The sequence below is a fragment of the Thermobia domestica genome, chromosome 3 (genome assembly GCF_964235325.1).
Source record: "Thermobia domestica chromosome 3, izTheDome1.hap1.1, whole genome shotgun sequence".
NCBI classification, from domain to species: Eukaryota; Metazoa; Arthropoda; class Insecta; order Zygentoma; family Lepismatidae; genus Thermobia; species Thermobia domestica.
Genome location: NC_137456.1, coordinates 153,109,824 through 153,125,701, shown reverse-complemented (window position 1 = coordinate 153,125,701; position 15,878 = coordinate 153,109,824). Strand labels below are relative to the sequence as shown.

Sequence of the window (15,878 nt, the reverse complement as noted above, 5' to 3'; positions counted from 1 at the left end):
TATAAAATAAAATAAATAAAGAGTAGACTTAAAAGCAAAGTCAGAGAAATCAGCTTCAGAGTTTAAGAAATGATTGTTCAAAGAAATCTTATTCATGTCAAACTTTAAAAAATAATAAAAGTAAAATAAAATCTACACTTTCTTTGAAAAAAAAAGTAAGCGCCACAAAATGTGGTTGTTCACCAGAGTCGTTATATCGGAACAAGAGTTGGCACTTTATTACTGAGTCATTATAGCGCCGCACAAACTTTACATAACTTTAGAAAACAATACGTCACTTGTCTTTGAGATATGTAGGGGAAAGTCATTATTAATTATGCAGTTCCTATAATACGTGTACCACTTGGAAAGCATCTGCTTGATAATGTTATTAATGTTTGCAAAATGTGACTTAATCTGTTGAGCTGTTTGCGAACAAGAACATTAAATGGTATAAAGCTCTTGCATACTGATTAATACAGTGGGTAAAAAAAGTATTTCGACAGCTAGACCTAGGATGAAAACATAAGAAAATACCATATATGCAAGGCAGTATAGAACAGATTATTGGGGAATTAACAGCAGATGTACGATAGTTTATGTCGCCTATTGAGTACTGCCATGTACCCCATCTGATAGCCGAGAGTGGAGAAAAAAAATATGTAGGTAGGAGGGTAGCAAAAAAAAAAAAGTATGTGGACAGCACTGTGTATGGAACAAATCACACAAAAATAGAAACTGAAGAGTTGCTTCAGTGCATCTGGGTAGTCTACAAAGTAGAGTGAGGCAGTTCATAGCAGTTGAAGACGAAACCAGTATCATAGGGAAAAAACGGAGAGAGACAACGATAGATGAACGAAAGTTAATTGTAAAGTTTACCGAGAAATTGGCCATATAGTGGACAAGTTACCTTCCACTGTTGGTTATATTATAAAGAAGCACAAAACAGAAAAAAAAATATTACAAAATAAACCACGAACAGGCAGACCAAGAAAGCTAAATGCCCGCCAAGAAAAATAAATCATTAGAATTGTGAAGAAAAATCCACGAACAAGTGCAAGGCACTTGGCCACATCATTCGCCCAAGACATGCAAGTCAATGTTACACCTCAAACAGTAAGAAATACGCTTAAAACAGAAGGTTTTCAAATATGTGCTGCAAGGAAACTTGTCGTACTGTGCTGCTTTGTCGTAAATACATCAATTCAATGCCAAAACGTCTTCAAGAAGTCGTCGCAGCTAAAGGGTATCAGGCAATGTATTGATAGGTTCTCTTTTTCCATTTCATAGCTTTTTTATGTTCATTTTTCGTTGTATCCAAATACTTTTTTGTTGTACTGTCAACAGTTGTTATCTTTCGTTCGATATTACCTATTCTTAATATGTATAGATGCAAATAAAAGATCGTATTTGCCCCTTGTTTCCAATATACAATCCAATCTGTTATCTTGTTATGTACGCTGCCAAATAGTGTCTCTTGTTTTTGTGCGAAGTGTCCAAATACATTTTGTTACCTACTGTATGCTTTTCAATTATATTTAATAAAGTGATACAATCACAATCAAAATCTTTCATTGTTTAGATTAAGTTCACTTATGTGATATCTAGAAAAGTTTGACTGTTATTATGTGATCCTAGCTAAAATTTTTCGAATCTTATATATAAACGTCAACATATAATTCGTAAGAGATTTTTGACTGTGACTGTACAACTATACCTAGGTACATATACTTTTAAAATAAAAGGTGATTTTAAAAAAACGGCAAAATTTGAAAATTAAATAATTTCATGAAAACAAGTTTAAAAAAAATATCTCATTTAATAGTAAAAATAATGCCATCTTAGAATACATACAATACAATTTTATCAACCGGTGGCCACTGATTTGGCAACGGTTTAGCCAGTGGCCACCGGTTACTATTTGGTGCCAACATGATCATCATCCTCTTAGGTAGTGACCAACACCAATATCATTTCTCTATGACTTACGGTTCCCGAGATATGGCTCCTTAAATCTCCTGAAAGTGGAACTTTTTTGGCCAATATCTGGAGAATGGTAAATCTTAGAGAGATGATATTGGTGTTGATCAATACTTAAGAGGATGGTGATCATGTTGGCACCAAATAGTAACCGCTGGCCACTGGCCAAACCGTTGCCAAACCAGTGGTCACCGGTTGATAAAATTGTATTGTATGTATTCTAAAATAACACTATTTTTACTATTAAATGAGATAATTGTTTTTTTTTTTTTAATGTTTTCATGAAATTATTTAATTTTCAAAATTTTCCGGTTTTTTGAATCGCCCTGTATTAAATAATATGTTTAATGCATTAACCAGAATTCATTTTGGTATTGCAGACGGACAATGTAGCAGAGAACGCTTGTGGAGATAATAATGGCGGTTGCTCTCATCTATGTCTACGCAATCCTCAGGGTTATTCTTGCGCATGTCCAACAGGGACACTTCTAAGAGAAGATGGGAAAACATGTAACACGCCACCTAATACATATCTTCTATTTGCAACAAGAAGCACCCTAGCTCGTGTTTCTTTAGATACGCCAGAGCTTTGGGATGTTACTCTTCCAATTCCTGATGTGCATAATGCCATCGCTGTCGATTTTCACTGGGGAAGACAGGAGATTTATTACACAGATGTTCACTTGGATATCATAAGGTAATAAATAACTTTTAAAATTGATCAAGATTTTCTTATTATGGAAAGAGATATATTAGTAAGTTGTAATTACGAGCTTAAATTTAATATATATTTAATGTATGTGCCCTATCCAAATATCCATGTTTCAGAATTCTGCTGTACTTGTAAACAGTTTTTATAGAAGTAGTTGGTGAATACTTTAAATTATATGCCTGTAGTCAAACTCTCTCTATAAAAATCGTTGTGTGAATACCTTAGGATTCTGAAACATGGAATTTTGGATAGGACACATATTAGTTCCTACGTGAATTCTTGACCTGACTACGGTAAGTCCCATAGTTTTAGAGCTATGAACTTTTAAAGTTCATTTTTTCATGCTTTCGACAGCCTATAACTCCGAAAGAAAGCATTTATGCACCTAGGTTGGTCCATACTTTTTGTCTTATCTTGGTGTCGGGAATCACCTCTCAAACGTTCAGACCCAATTGTTTTGAAACACCCTGTATAGATAATCGTTTGAAGAATTTTTAATCTTCACAGGCCAATATTATGATAATCACTCTCAAGGAGTTGTTTAAAAATACCATTTTCGTAGTCTCCATCTTATTCCATCGCCTTCATCTTCACTGTTTATGCTTCTGTTCTGTATATCAATATTGCATGTCCAAAGTATGTTTTTATAGACTGTCTTTGACACTTTAGGGACATATTCTTGTTATGTTCTATATATTATTATTATTATTATTATTATTATTATTATTATTATTATTATTATTATTATTATTATTATTATTATTATTATTATTATTATTATTATTATTATTATTATTATTATTAAAGACAATTCTTTACTCCTAGTTATTTCCTAGCTATTTCTTCTCTGCTTCAGCCTTTTTTTTTTTATCTTATTGCCTTATTTAAAGGTAAGTAATTAAAAACCAGGAGTTATTAGGCTTTAAAAATAAGACTCACTAAGGAGACAAATGTTTTTAGTTTCTATTAGGCCTATAAAGAAGAACTAGACTCACATTTCTCAGGAATTAATACTTTATTCACTGTCAGTCCATTGTAAAATATAACGTGATATCAATTATTATTAATGTATATTCATTTCTAGTAATCTCAAATTACCTAGATAGGATAAACTTTTGATTTTTGTTTTCAGAAACCAAAACTTCCATTTCATATCTTGTAATAATTACTAAAAATCTATATGACAGCTATAAAACATTTTAAAAACAAATACCTACAATTTTATTTACATTCACAACATTGCCATAAGGTACAGTATTTACCTAATGTTCTTTCTGATTTCTTTAAAAAAAAAAATCTTCCTAAGCTCTTCTTTGACTGATTATCCGTTCCAAATTGTCTGCCGAACTATATTTCTCTTTGGACCTCGTAACTTCATCTGGTTAGTGCTGATCTCCAATTTAATCTTAATTCTTTCTACTGACACATTACTTTCTTTATGCAACCAGCTTTCTTATTGCGTATTATTTCTCCTTCGTTTCCACTAACAAATTTTCCAACCTTTTTCTGGGCAAATGGATAACATCTATTTTCCAGAATACTAGTAAATATTTGCGGAGTCAATGTATTTCGAGTTGGAAACCAAGATATTCTTCCATAGTACCACATTATTTTGTTCAGAAATGAAATATCGATTCAACTTAATAATTTCTTAGTCAATTTACATTCAAATTTCTTTGGAGTATACATATTATGCTCATCAATGCGTTTAGTCAATTACGAATTCAATTTAGTTTTGTTCCTACTTGCACGCAGGATATTGCAAAATTACCTACGTCTTTATATTGAAAACTCTTTAGTTTTAATTTAGTGTGTGATGATGTAAATGATTTGTACTTACGATTTTGCAGGAGTGTCGATATGCATAATATGTCGCATACTAGAACAATTGTGTCTACAAGTTTAACAACACCGGATGGATTAGCTGTGGATTGGATTGCTGATAATATTTACTGGACAGACACTGGACGTAAAGTGCTAGAAGTGGCGCGACTGGATGGAAGTTGCAGAAAATTAATTATTAAAGATGGGTTGGACGAACCACGAGCATTAGCCCTGTTTCCCCGCAAAGGGTATATATTTTACAAGTTTCCTTTTCATAACTATATATTATGTGCTAAAATTCGCGCTTATGCTAAAACTGATTCTATGTGTGAAAACACAATAATGTATTAACATGTAACAGTAATCATACATTTTCAGGATTTTCGATCAACTTCTTTATGTAAAATATAGCACAATATATAATTACTACTCCTTTGACAAATATTATTAACTCTTGCTTACTTGATTGACTTTAGTACTTTGAAAGTTTAGTTAGAGTTTAGATTTAAGAGTATATTCTTCCTACTGCCTTCATATTGGACATATTCTTCATATTCCATATTTAAGAAGTCTCTTTGGTGAATCCCTCAAATTATAGGCAGTATTTGAATTTAATGAGTAATGCAAGGAATCACTGAGATCTGCAGACATACTATGCAGTGCAATTATTTTAAAGTGAGGTGACGAAAGACATATCTTCTTCTACTTGTCAATTGCTACATTAGATACATGAGTGTAAAGAAAGACCCTCCTGGACTTCGGAAAAGCCAAATTCTGATGAATAAATATGTCAATTCTCTTAAAGTAAACCTGAACGATTTCGTTCCAACAAGAATAAAAACTCAGGCACTGGGGCTGTAAATCATCTAAGGGAGCCCATGAAATTTTTGGTTTGTGAATAGAAACATGAACCCTGAAAACTTCCGAGAAATAAATAAATAAAAGTTATATGTTACCACCAAACCGAAGCTCCTGGAACGGTCTTATGGCGATACTATCAAGAATATGCGCCATTTTACAAATCGAAGGAGACTCTTAAGTACTTTTCTGAAAATAATTCATCTCTTCTTCCTTCGCCCTAAGGAATTTAAATGTGAGACCATTCGAACCAATAATGCAATACTGGTTCCATCACTACCAGAACAAATGAAATAACTTCGCTACAATGTAAAATAATACTTATAGGGGGAATTTTAAAAATCTGGAAGGAGGCTATCTAAATAATAATAATAATAATAATAATAATAATAATAATAATAATAATAATAATAATAATAATAATAATAATAATAGTAAATTCCATGTCTACCAGAGAAAGAAATTCTACAAAGCCAACAGGGTTACTGTAAATATTAGTGTGTGAGAAAAGTGTTTCATAAACATGGTATATATATATATAATATACAGCGGCGGCCCGTGGGAGAAGGCTGCAGGACCGCAACCCCCAACGTAATTCCATACTTCCGATTCGAGACTTAATAATCAATCTTTATGCCCTTTTTGCGTTTGGTTGTTCAATTTTTCACCTCCTTGAAGCAAATTTGTTGTTCCACTTCACCCTCTGGGATTGTCAGTACAATCTCGCCTGGCCTTTTTTACAATGCTGTGATTCCACTTCCTCCTCTTTTTAGGATGTCTTTACTGGTAACGTGCGGACTGCTTTACATGTAGTCGTTTTGGATGCTTGACAGTTTGCGCAAGCGCGTTCTTCTCATTTTGTGTTCGTCTGCTTTGATCAGCGATAAGTACGTATATTCAGGTTTGCCAATTCCAGGAAAATATCTCCTGGCCAATCCTATACAAAACTTTAGTTTCTGATTTTAGCTTCGAGTTGCATAATCCCCCGTTCTTGATTAGCAACGCTGAGTATACTTATGTTGTTTGGGGTTTGTTTGTTTGTGTGCTGGCGGGGTGTTTCTAGTAGGCAGCTGATTTATTTTGTGCAATATTCGATTATATTTAATTCTTTCAAAATGCGATTTTATGTAATTCTTTCAGTATTTGCGTGGTGTCGTGCGAGTGATCTGGTGTTACGTGTGATTTTTATCTTCTGTATCAGTGTTCCCAAAAGACAAGTGAAAATATCTATGAAATATGAAACTATACAATTAGTACTGTTAGAGTGATCTGTTTCGTTCTTATGAGCGGCCTTCTTATTGGCCAAAGTTATGATGGCGCACCTGTAGTGAGCGGGGCTATAAATGGAGTCGAGGCCAAAGTGAGACAGGTGTATCCTAATGCTTATTTTGCGCACTGTTTTGCTCATCAATTAAATTTTGTAATGGAAAGAGCCACCAGACAAAACACTAAAACCAGAATATCCTTTTCTAATCTTTCTACTATCTCGGTTTTCTTTTCGCTCTCATAACAGAACAGCAGTTTTAGATTCCTGTTTTGCAAATCCAGTGGTGGACCAACCAGATGAAATTTTAAATATAGGACTGTTAATGTGATATACGAAAAGCAGGAAGAACTAAAAGAATGTTTCCAAATTTTGTTAGAATCCGAGACCTCAAGCACTACAACAATAAATGAAGCGTCTACCTTGTAGTGAAAGAGATATACCCTAATGCTTATTGAATGAAGAATTTTGTTTCTGGCTAATTTTCTTCACTTAGTTACGCAACATCTAGATATTCTATGTAACCAACTACATAGTCATCATATAGATGCAGCAAAAGTTCAGCCATATTTATCTCCCTTCACTACTGAAATTAATAAAATCAGGGAATCAATAGAACTAGTTGATATCGAAACGTAAAATCAAAACCAAAAGAGAATTGTTTCAAATACACAGTCAAGAGCAGACGCAGCCAAAGAAGTGTGGCGTTATTTTAAACCAAGTAAACCTGCGCTTCCATTTTACAGACTACTTATCTATATTTTCACTTCTGCAGAAATCTAATTTTGATCGGTTTAGTGTTTCCTTTCCCGAAAAAAATTTCAATAAATGTACAGAGCTCTTTCTTGTTTCTGATAAAGACGAAATTTATACTGAACTTATAGTGTAGTTTGTGCAAGAGAAGAGATCAGGAAACTTTGTGATGCTGTGAATTTCCTTCAGTACATTATAAGCAATCAGTGGTAAAAGTAGATCTGAAAAGGTAGGGGACGGTCGGTAGCAGAATTTCGTCACGCCGTTCCCCTACTTATCTTTGTCCATTGTATTTTTTTTAGGAACTGGGGCGACGCCGTACATAGTTTTTGGAGATGAGGGGATGCCATTCCCCTCACTTTTACTCCTGTAAGCAATAGTCTTGCTTCCACTTTTTTTGAAGTGCTAAAACTTTTGAAAATACTCATAACGCTGCCCCTAACTACAAGTGAACCTGAATGATGCTCTTCTACCCTTAAAAGAGTGAAAACTTTCTAAGAAATACAATGGGAGAAGAATGGTTAACGGTACTTGCCATGTTATCGATAGAAAAGGAATTGTTTGAAAAGATCCCTAAGTTTAATGATAGAGTTATCGAAAAGTTTACTACAAGGAAGGACTATCGTATGGAATTAATTTCTAAATAAGGTGTTTTATTTTATGCAGTCCTCCTAAGTATAAGTAGCACGAGCCGCCACTATATACACTGTATATATATATATATATATATATATATATATATATATATATATATATATATATATATATATATATATATATATATATATACAATAGAGGCATGTAGTATTTCTAAACTTTATTTTCGCTCCTCCATCTTTTCTCACAATAGTTTTTGTATTACAGAGATATGTTAGCTTTGCTTTTAGTTCCTTAAATAAGTTATTCCAAGTACAAACTATAAAAAATAAAATAAAATAATAAGTAATTGCTAATGTTGTAATACCAGTAAAATTACAGATTTACAGTTTCGGAATAAAGTAAAAGTGTGTTTAAGTGTTGTTGTTAAAAATGTTGCATACCAAATTAAAGAGGAGTCAGCTTTCCATAATCTAACTTTATTTTGTTGAACTATATTTGTTAGTTTAGACGTTATGGCGGAAAACACAATTTACAACATATAAATGCATAACAATTACGCAAGCTATGCGTAATAATTACTTACGTGTAGAATTAATTAAACTACTTTGTTAAATCGTTGCCTACCAATTTTATTGTTAGAAATAAGAAATTTCTGGCAAATCTAAGACTTCAGTGAGAGAATGGCTAAATTTCTGATTGCTGGTGGTGACCTGCGTGAGTTCGTTGGTAGCGTAAGGGATAATGTGGCCTGAACATTTAAAGGCATTTGATTTGATTATTATAACAGTTTTATGTCGTAATTGTCCTTTTATTAGTTTTCAGTCATTCATGATATACTTAAGATAAAAGTAAATATGTATTGTATTAGCCAGCTAGAATAAGTGAATATCGAGTTTCACTAGTTCATTAGTAGGAAACTTATTATTTTTTTTATTAGTTTGTATTTAAATTGTGTTTGATCATTTTACATCTTATCATAAATATTCTACCATATATATATTCTACTGATAGCTCTTTTCCCATAAATTATCCTGTTTTTCATATTATCTTCATTCCTTTAATAGTATCTATCAATTCAATTCATATTTTTTTCCTAATTCTGTTTCCTTTCATTAGTCATTCTTTCACAATACAATATTCACTTAAATAATACTGAAATTTAATATTTTTCAGGTACCTTTATTGGACAGATTGGGGTGATAGACCTAAAATTGAACGCTCAATGCTAGATGGAAGCTCACGAAGGATTGTTGTTGGTAATAATTTAGGTTTTCCCAATGGATTAGCACTTGACTACTCAGCTCGACGACTTTATTGGGCCGATGCACTGAAAGATCGTATAGAGACCGCAGATTTACATGGCAAAAATCGTGTGCAGCTAGTTCCTGCAGCCACTCACCCGTTTGGTCTCACACAGGTAATTTTAAATTTATTATGATATACAAGATGATTGACATTTCAACCATTTCTCTTTATCTGTATTTAGTGCGGGATTAGGATTCGGAATTAGATTTCGGGGCTTTCAGCACCTATGGCCATGTTAGCCCGTCTCAAATAAGAGATGACTTCCCCCCCGCGATCACACTATCCGAAGAAAGGAAAGGAAGGAAACGGACTGGAACCTGTATGTTAGGTACCATCCCGGCATTTGCCTGGTGTGAATGAGAACCCAGGAAAACCTTACTCTATATGGCTGGTCTATAAAAGCTTTTACATTTTTTCTACCGAGTGTTCCCACCAAGAATCGAACCCGGGACCGCTTGCACCAAAGACGAGGGCGTTAGCGACTACGCTACACAAGGCCACAGTTTTCACTTCGGAGAAAATATTTATTTATTTATTTATTTATTGAACAAATTCCCAGATACAGCATAATTGTGCCATTTTACACAGAGAAATATCAACAAGAGGGAAAAAAAGAAAAAGAATTAAAAAATAAACAACAACAGTAATATCTACAGTATTAACAAAGAGTGCACAAGTAATATTATTTAGCCAGCACGCGTTTTATTGCTCTTTCAAATACCGGGTAGCTCGAAAAAATGTCCACCTCACTAGTTAGATTATTATAATAGTTGGGTACTCGGTGAAAAAGAGACCTCTGTATAATTGTCAACCTAGGGCGTGCAAGATGGAATAGATGGGTATTCCGGGTTTTGCGGGAAGGGACATGCAAAGATAGTTGTTGAATTAGGGTTTCTGATCTTAGGTTCCTATTTACAATCTTATGAAGAAACTTCAAATCAGAGTTATTTGTGCGTACTTCCGGCGTCTGGATATTAAGATATCGCAAAATTTCCTCCTTAGGTAATATTCGAAGTGCGGGAACACGAGAACGTACTATTGCAATAAAGAAATTGAGAACAGACTCAAGTCTAGAGAGATGTGTAGGTGCGGCCATGGCCCATATGGGAGAGCAGTATTCGATCTTGGGTGCTATAAGAGTTTTATAGAATGTTGTTAATGATGCCACAGTACGTAGTTCAGTGAATCGGTAAAGAAGCCCCAGCATACGCATTGACTTCTTAACTATTGAGGAGATGTGCTCTGAGAACGAGAGTTTCGAATCAAAGATGACACCAAGATCATTATGACTGGCAGAATGTGTTATAGGGGAATCGTTAATATGGTATTTGGAGGGAACAGGAGACTTTTTCAGAGTAATTGTAATACCGTCACATTTCTTACTGTTAAGTTTCAATTGCCACATTTCACACCAGTCTACAAGATAATTTATGTCTTCCTGTAGGGCAATTGTGTCATGGAAACATGATATTTCTCTATATAATTTGCAATCGTCAGCAAAAAGCAAAAGGCCACTAGGATTAACTGATAGGTGAGAGTAGAGATCGTCCATATACAGGACAAATAGCAGGGGCCCTAGTACGCTTCCCTGAGGCACCCCCGAGATCACAGGTTGGGGATTAGAAGTCACCCCTGAAAGAACAACTTTCTGTTTACGGCCCTTTAGATAGCTGGTGATTAAAGAGAGAAATTTACCATGTACATTAAACCTATTGGAAAGCTTGTGGAGAAGAAGAATGTGACTGACAGAATCAAAGGCCTTTGAGAGATCAAAATAAATGACATCTATTTATACATTGAACTGCACAGGAAAGAAGAGTACTTAAGTTTGTGAGACTTGAGCTTTTCGGTAGAAAGCCATGCTGAGAAGTGTGAATGTAAGGCGACGTGAATTTGAGAAGCCTGTCTTTGATTATTTTTTCGCAGATAATAGATATTACAGAAAGAAGAGATATTGTCCTATAGGAGGATACTTGATCTTTAAGTCCTGATTTATATATTGGGGTCACATGAGCTAGTTTCCAGCTGATGGGATAATATCCTTCTCTGAAGCATCTATTGAATAGGATGGATAAAGGAACTGAAATAGCTGAAGCAGTTTTGTTAAGATAGAGAGAGCCAATGTTGTCGGGCCCAAGATCTATGTGGAGAAAGCGACTGCAAGAGAACCAAAACCTCACCCGGGGTGGTAGAGAGGTCTGATAAGGTGTTAGTACAAATGGGGAGGAGGGGGGGAAGATGGGTTGTAGGGGGGAAGGCGGTAAATGTTTTATAGAAGTAGTTATTAAAAAGGTCGGGTCTCTGACCATCACTAGCTTCAAAATTCTCGTCATGAACTGTTGCTGGTATGCCGGGAGATTTCGATCGAGATTTAATTACAGTCCATAATAGTTTAGGGTTACTAACAGTAAAATCACCAATTGAGTCCATGTATTCAAAGTACTTACGTCACTGTACCTTCTTCGTAAAGCTTCTAATTTTAGCGAATTGTTTGTATGTGTAGTCACTCGGATGTGACTTCCATAGATTCCAGGCAGCCTTTTTGTTTTTAAGAAGATCACGCAGCTCATTGTCGAACCAGACCGGAAACTTCTTCGATTTTGATGTTTTTACAGGGACAAAATCCTTTATAGTTGAGTGGACAAAAGATGTGAATAGGTCCACCGCCTCGTCGACAGATCCTGCCTCCAACAAACACCAAGGAAAGAGTTCAATAGCCCGACAGATGTCGCCCCAGGGGGCTTTCTTCCAAAGAAGTTGTGACCTACTTTTAAGGGGCTGGTTTGTAGTACTGGAGGGGGAGAAATTGAATGAAACATCCAAGGAATCGTGGTCCGAGGGAAAGAGATTTCTGCATGGAACAATACGACGAGTTTCTAAGTTAGAGAGAACATAATCCAGATTGCCATTTTTGCGGGTATTATGCATATTGTGCTGACCCAGTCCAAGTCCATGAATAAAATTGTCCATGAAATAATTGTCATTTCCGTCTTTAACGATGCCATGCTTACTGTCCTGCCTCGTGATGGAGAGGTTGAAATCACCTAATAGGATGACGTCACCGAGTGATAATGCTTGTAACAGTGAGTCATGGCAAGCTTCTAAGATGTACTGAGGAGTGTTCTTATGCGGTCTATAGAAGCACCCAATAAACACAGAACTACACTTTGAAATAAACACTTCGACCCAAATAAGTTCACAATTCCGTTCAAGTTCCAATCTTCTCTTGCTCTTCCATTTATTATTAATACAAATCATCACTCCACCTCCACGAGTTATGCGGTCTTTACGAAAGATGGAGAAATTATTTGAGAAATTAAGTTCACTGTCGTTCACAGATTCATTGAGCCACGATTCAGTCACTGCAAGGCAATCCAGTTCCATTATCTCGCCTAGGTTGATTGAGCATTCGAGTAATTTGTTTTTAATACTACGAACATTCTGGTAATAAATATTAAAAGCACTGGTGGAGTCTGGACCAGATGGACCAGGGTTTATGTGAATATCACCACAAAGCAAGAGAAGATAAAAGAGAATGGGATACTGTTTTTTTTGTTTTTGAATCATACCTTGTCACACAGTCACTGGTAGTTCCTCTGTCACTTTCAGTAGAAGCTAAGAAAGTACATGGCGGTCTCCTTGGTATGCAAGCAGCAGCAATGTAATGGAAGGATCTTTCACTACACTTCAGTCCATTTACATATATAGCACATTTATATGAAAATAATACTTCGTCCATAGTAATTAAAATATAATAGAAACAAAGTAGCAATGCAATAAAAAAAATAATGAAAGAATGTAAATAATGAACGTATACATAAAGCACATATTAGCAGTGGAGTTGAATTACAGATAATGATTCAGAATATAAGGTGCAAATTTTAAGAGATCATTCCTGCATAACTAGGAGATTGGAGCGTCGGGAAGTATTGTCAGCAACATTGTTTTTAAAGCCCCTTGTCTAAAAACAATGTGATGTCTCTACAGATATTATTTCTTGTGTTCGCAGTTTATCTGAGTTCGGACATCCTTTTAATTGGAAATGACAGCAGTTACTCTTTCTCGTTCATTTAAACGAAACGTTTCGCAATGTAACATTTTGTTCTACTTTCGAAGAATGATGACTCGAAATTCATTTTACTTTATACTTTGGCTGTAAAATATATTGCTAATCAAGTGTAAAACTTACTTCAAGAAAATTGAATAGGTATTCAGGTTACTGCACAATAGTTTTTAATCAAGATCTCAATCTAAAATTGTAAAGTAATTTCTTATATATAAGATTTATCTCACGGATCCAATATGAAAATCACTTATACCTTAATTTGTCAATTTTAATGTGAGAGTATTGTAAGGCTTAATAAAATAAAAAAAAATTACATAAACTATGCAATGTATGTAATTAAGTTAATTTTTTTTCATCATTGCATAGATTTCAAAAGCCTAATATACAAGAAGAGATGGAATTGTATGTATATTTATTTTTTCTGCGAAAAGCTTTACAGAAACAACAAACCAAAACATATACACAATGAAATACTATGTCTCACCTGTCTTTGAGCATAAGATCCGAAGCACTCGAAACCTTTGAACGTGGCACTAGGTTTAGTATACCTTGCACACGACAGTCTATTTTTTGAGCCTATGCTTCTATGCCTATAACGTATAAACGTTAGAAATTTATGTACAATATAGCAATGCATCTGAATATTTCATAAATTGACCATACAAGTAAGTGAATTATCACAACATACCTGTAACTAAGAAATAAATACAATGAAACATTTTCTTGTCTTTTTAGTATGGGTCCTATATCTATTGGACAGATTGGTATAAAAAGTCTGTAGAGAGAGCTGATAAAAAGACTGGGGAAAACCGAATAGCAATACGCACAGACCTTGATGGAGTGATGGAAATACGAGCGGTCGCTGCTAGTCGTCAGACTGGATGGAATCCATGTGCTGTTCAAAATGGAGGCTGTTCTCATTTGTGCTTTTTCAGACCTCAAGGATACGTCTGTTCGTGTCCTGATGAGCCTGATGATAGGGCCTGTACTACACGTAAGTATTTTATTTTGTTTATTTATGCAGAGTGACATCATTTTCACTATTAGAAATGTGGAAGAGTCAGAAAAACAATTGAAAAAGGGCCACGAGTTTTATACGTTCATGAAGAACCATCATCATAATATACTTGTATAAGTCCAACACCGAGTGATTTCCGTTTGGCTTTTCATTTTTATCAGTGTCGTCTTACATTTACTTACTAAACTGCGAAAAATTAACTAAACATGAAAATACAGCTACATGTTTTAATAAAAGCACTGCTAGTCAGTGTGGTCTTTAACAGCATTATGGGCCCCTGGAGAAATCAGTATGCTGGAGCTCCTACGGGAACCAATGACAGGAATGAAATAGAAATGGGTCTATATGCACGTGAGGTAGCAGTATGTTAGAGGTGACTGGAATATTAACTCAGGGATACTAAATCAGAGACAAATCATCATTTCATTCATAACACAAGAACATTGGAGCAAATATTATTTTATAGTTTAGTGTAGTCTAGGCTACTGTAGTAGTACACGTAGATAAACGTAGTGGTATTTATTTATTTATTGCCGTTTGACATACACAGATTAGCATGGGAATCCTATGCTCGCGGAGCACCCTGACAAGTGTCCATCGGACCCATGCGTTAAGATGGCCCTTCTGCTCTGCTGACCGTTCTTTCACATATATAAATATATAAAAGTATTAAGATTGAATTTTGGAGTTTACTTATTTCACGAAAATCAGATTTTTAAAAAATATTTTCAAATAAAACCTTAGCAAATTAACACTATTATTGAACTTGTTAACAATGAAAAGGAAAAGAACTTACGTTTTTTTCTGAGAAATACATACATATTCTTGTTTTAGCGGGAGCATCTCTGTTGTTGGAACTACATGTAACTTCAAACTTTCAAATGGAAATAGTGAATTTTATAGCATATTGTTAGAAATAATTTTGCTAATTGATTAGTTTACTTGTAGGAAATTCATGTGATATAGTTATAGTACACTTCTATTTACAAAAAGCAGTGTTTGACAAATAATATTCAACTCTTTATTTTTTTTTTTCAATAATATTCAAATCTCTCTTTTCAGAGCCTAATATAGTGGTTCCAAATAAGAAGAATGCGAATTCCGGTGATGATGACGGTGATAAAGATGACTATGACGATGAAGACGAAGCACTAGGAGAAAAAGAAGGAGGAAGAGGGAAGAATGTTGATTCGGCTGGATCGAAAACCAACAAAGATGATAAATCTAGTCAATCAGGATCTCCGCCAAGCATTTCTTCACAACTTGTTGGTGCACTGATGGTTATAATATCGCTTATTGTTGTGTGTGGTGTTCTGTTTCTTGTACTGTATCGCTACAGAAGACATAAACGAATGAAGTACCTGTTAGCCGGAAGTAGTGTTCTTACATTTTCTAATCCTAACTACAATGCATCTAATCCAGATGTAGCAGCGGACAAAAAGCCTTTCTTGTGGAAAAGACTGAAATATGACAAAAGTCAGGTAACTGTTTTATCGATTTTTCTATAACTGAAAATTTT

At 34.6% G+C, this 15,878-nt stretch overlaps 1 protein-coding gene across 2 annotated transcripts in view; it reads left to right on the top strand.

The window, feature by feature from the left end:
- The window catches only part of Lrp4 (LDL receptor related protein 4), an 872,950-nt gene that overhangs the window by 843,795 nt on the left and 13,277 nt on the right, over positions 1-15,878 (top strand). For both annotated transcript variants that reach the window (XM_081751909.1, XM_081751908.1), the window contains exons 24-28: positions 2,340-2,656; positions 4,522-4,743; positions 9,144-9,387; positions 14,077-14,335; positions 15,422-15,840. In XM_081751909.1, the coding sequence (XP_081608035.1) occupies positions 2,340-2,656; positions 4,522-4,743; positions 9,144-9,387; positions 14,077-14,335; positions 15,422-15,840 (1,461 nt within the window). The remainder of the gene's footprint in view (positions 1-2,339; positions 2,657-4,521; positions 4,744-9,143; positions 9,388-14,076; positions 14,336-15,421; positions 15,841-15,878) is intronic.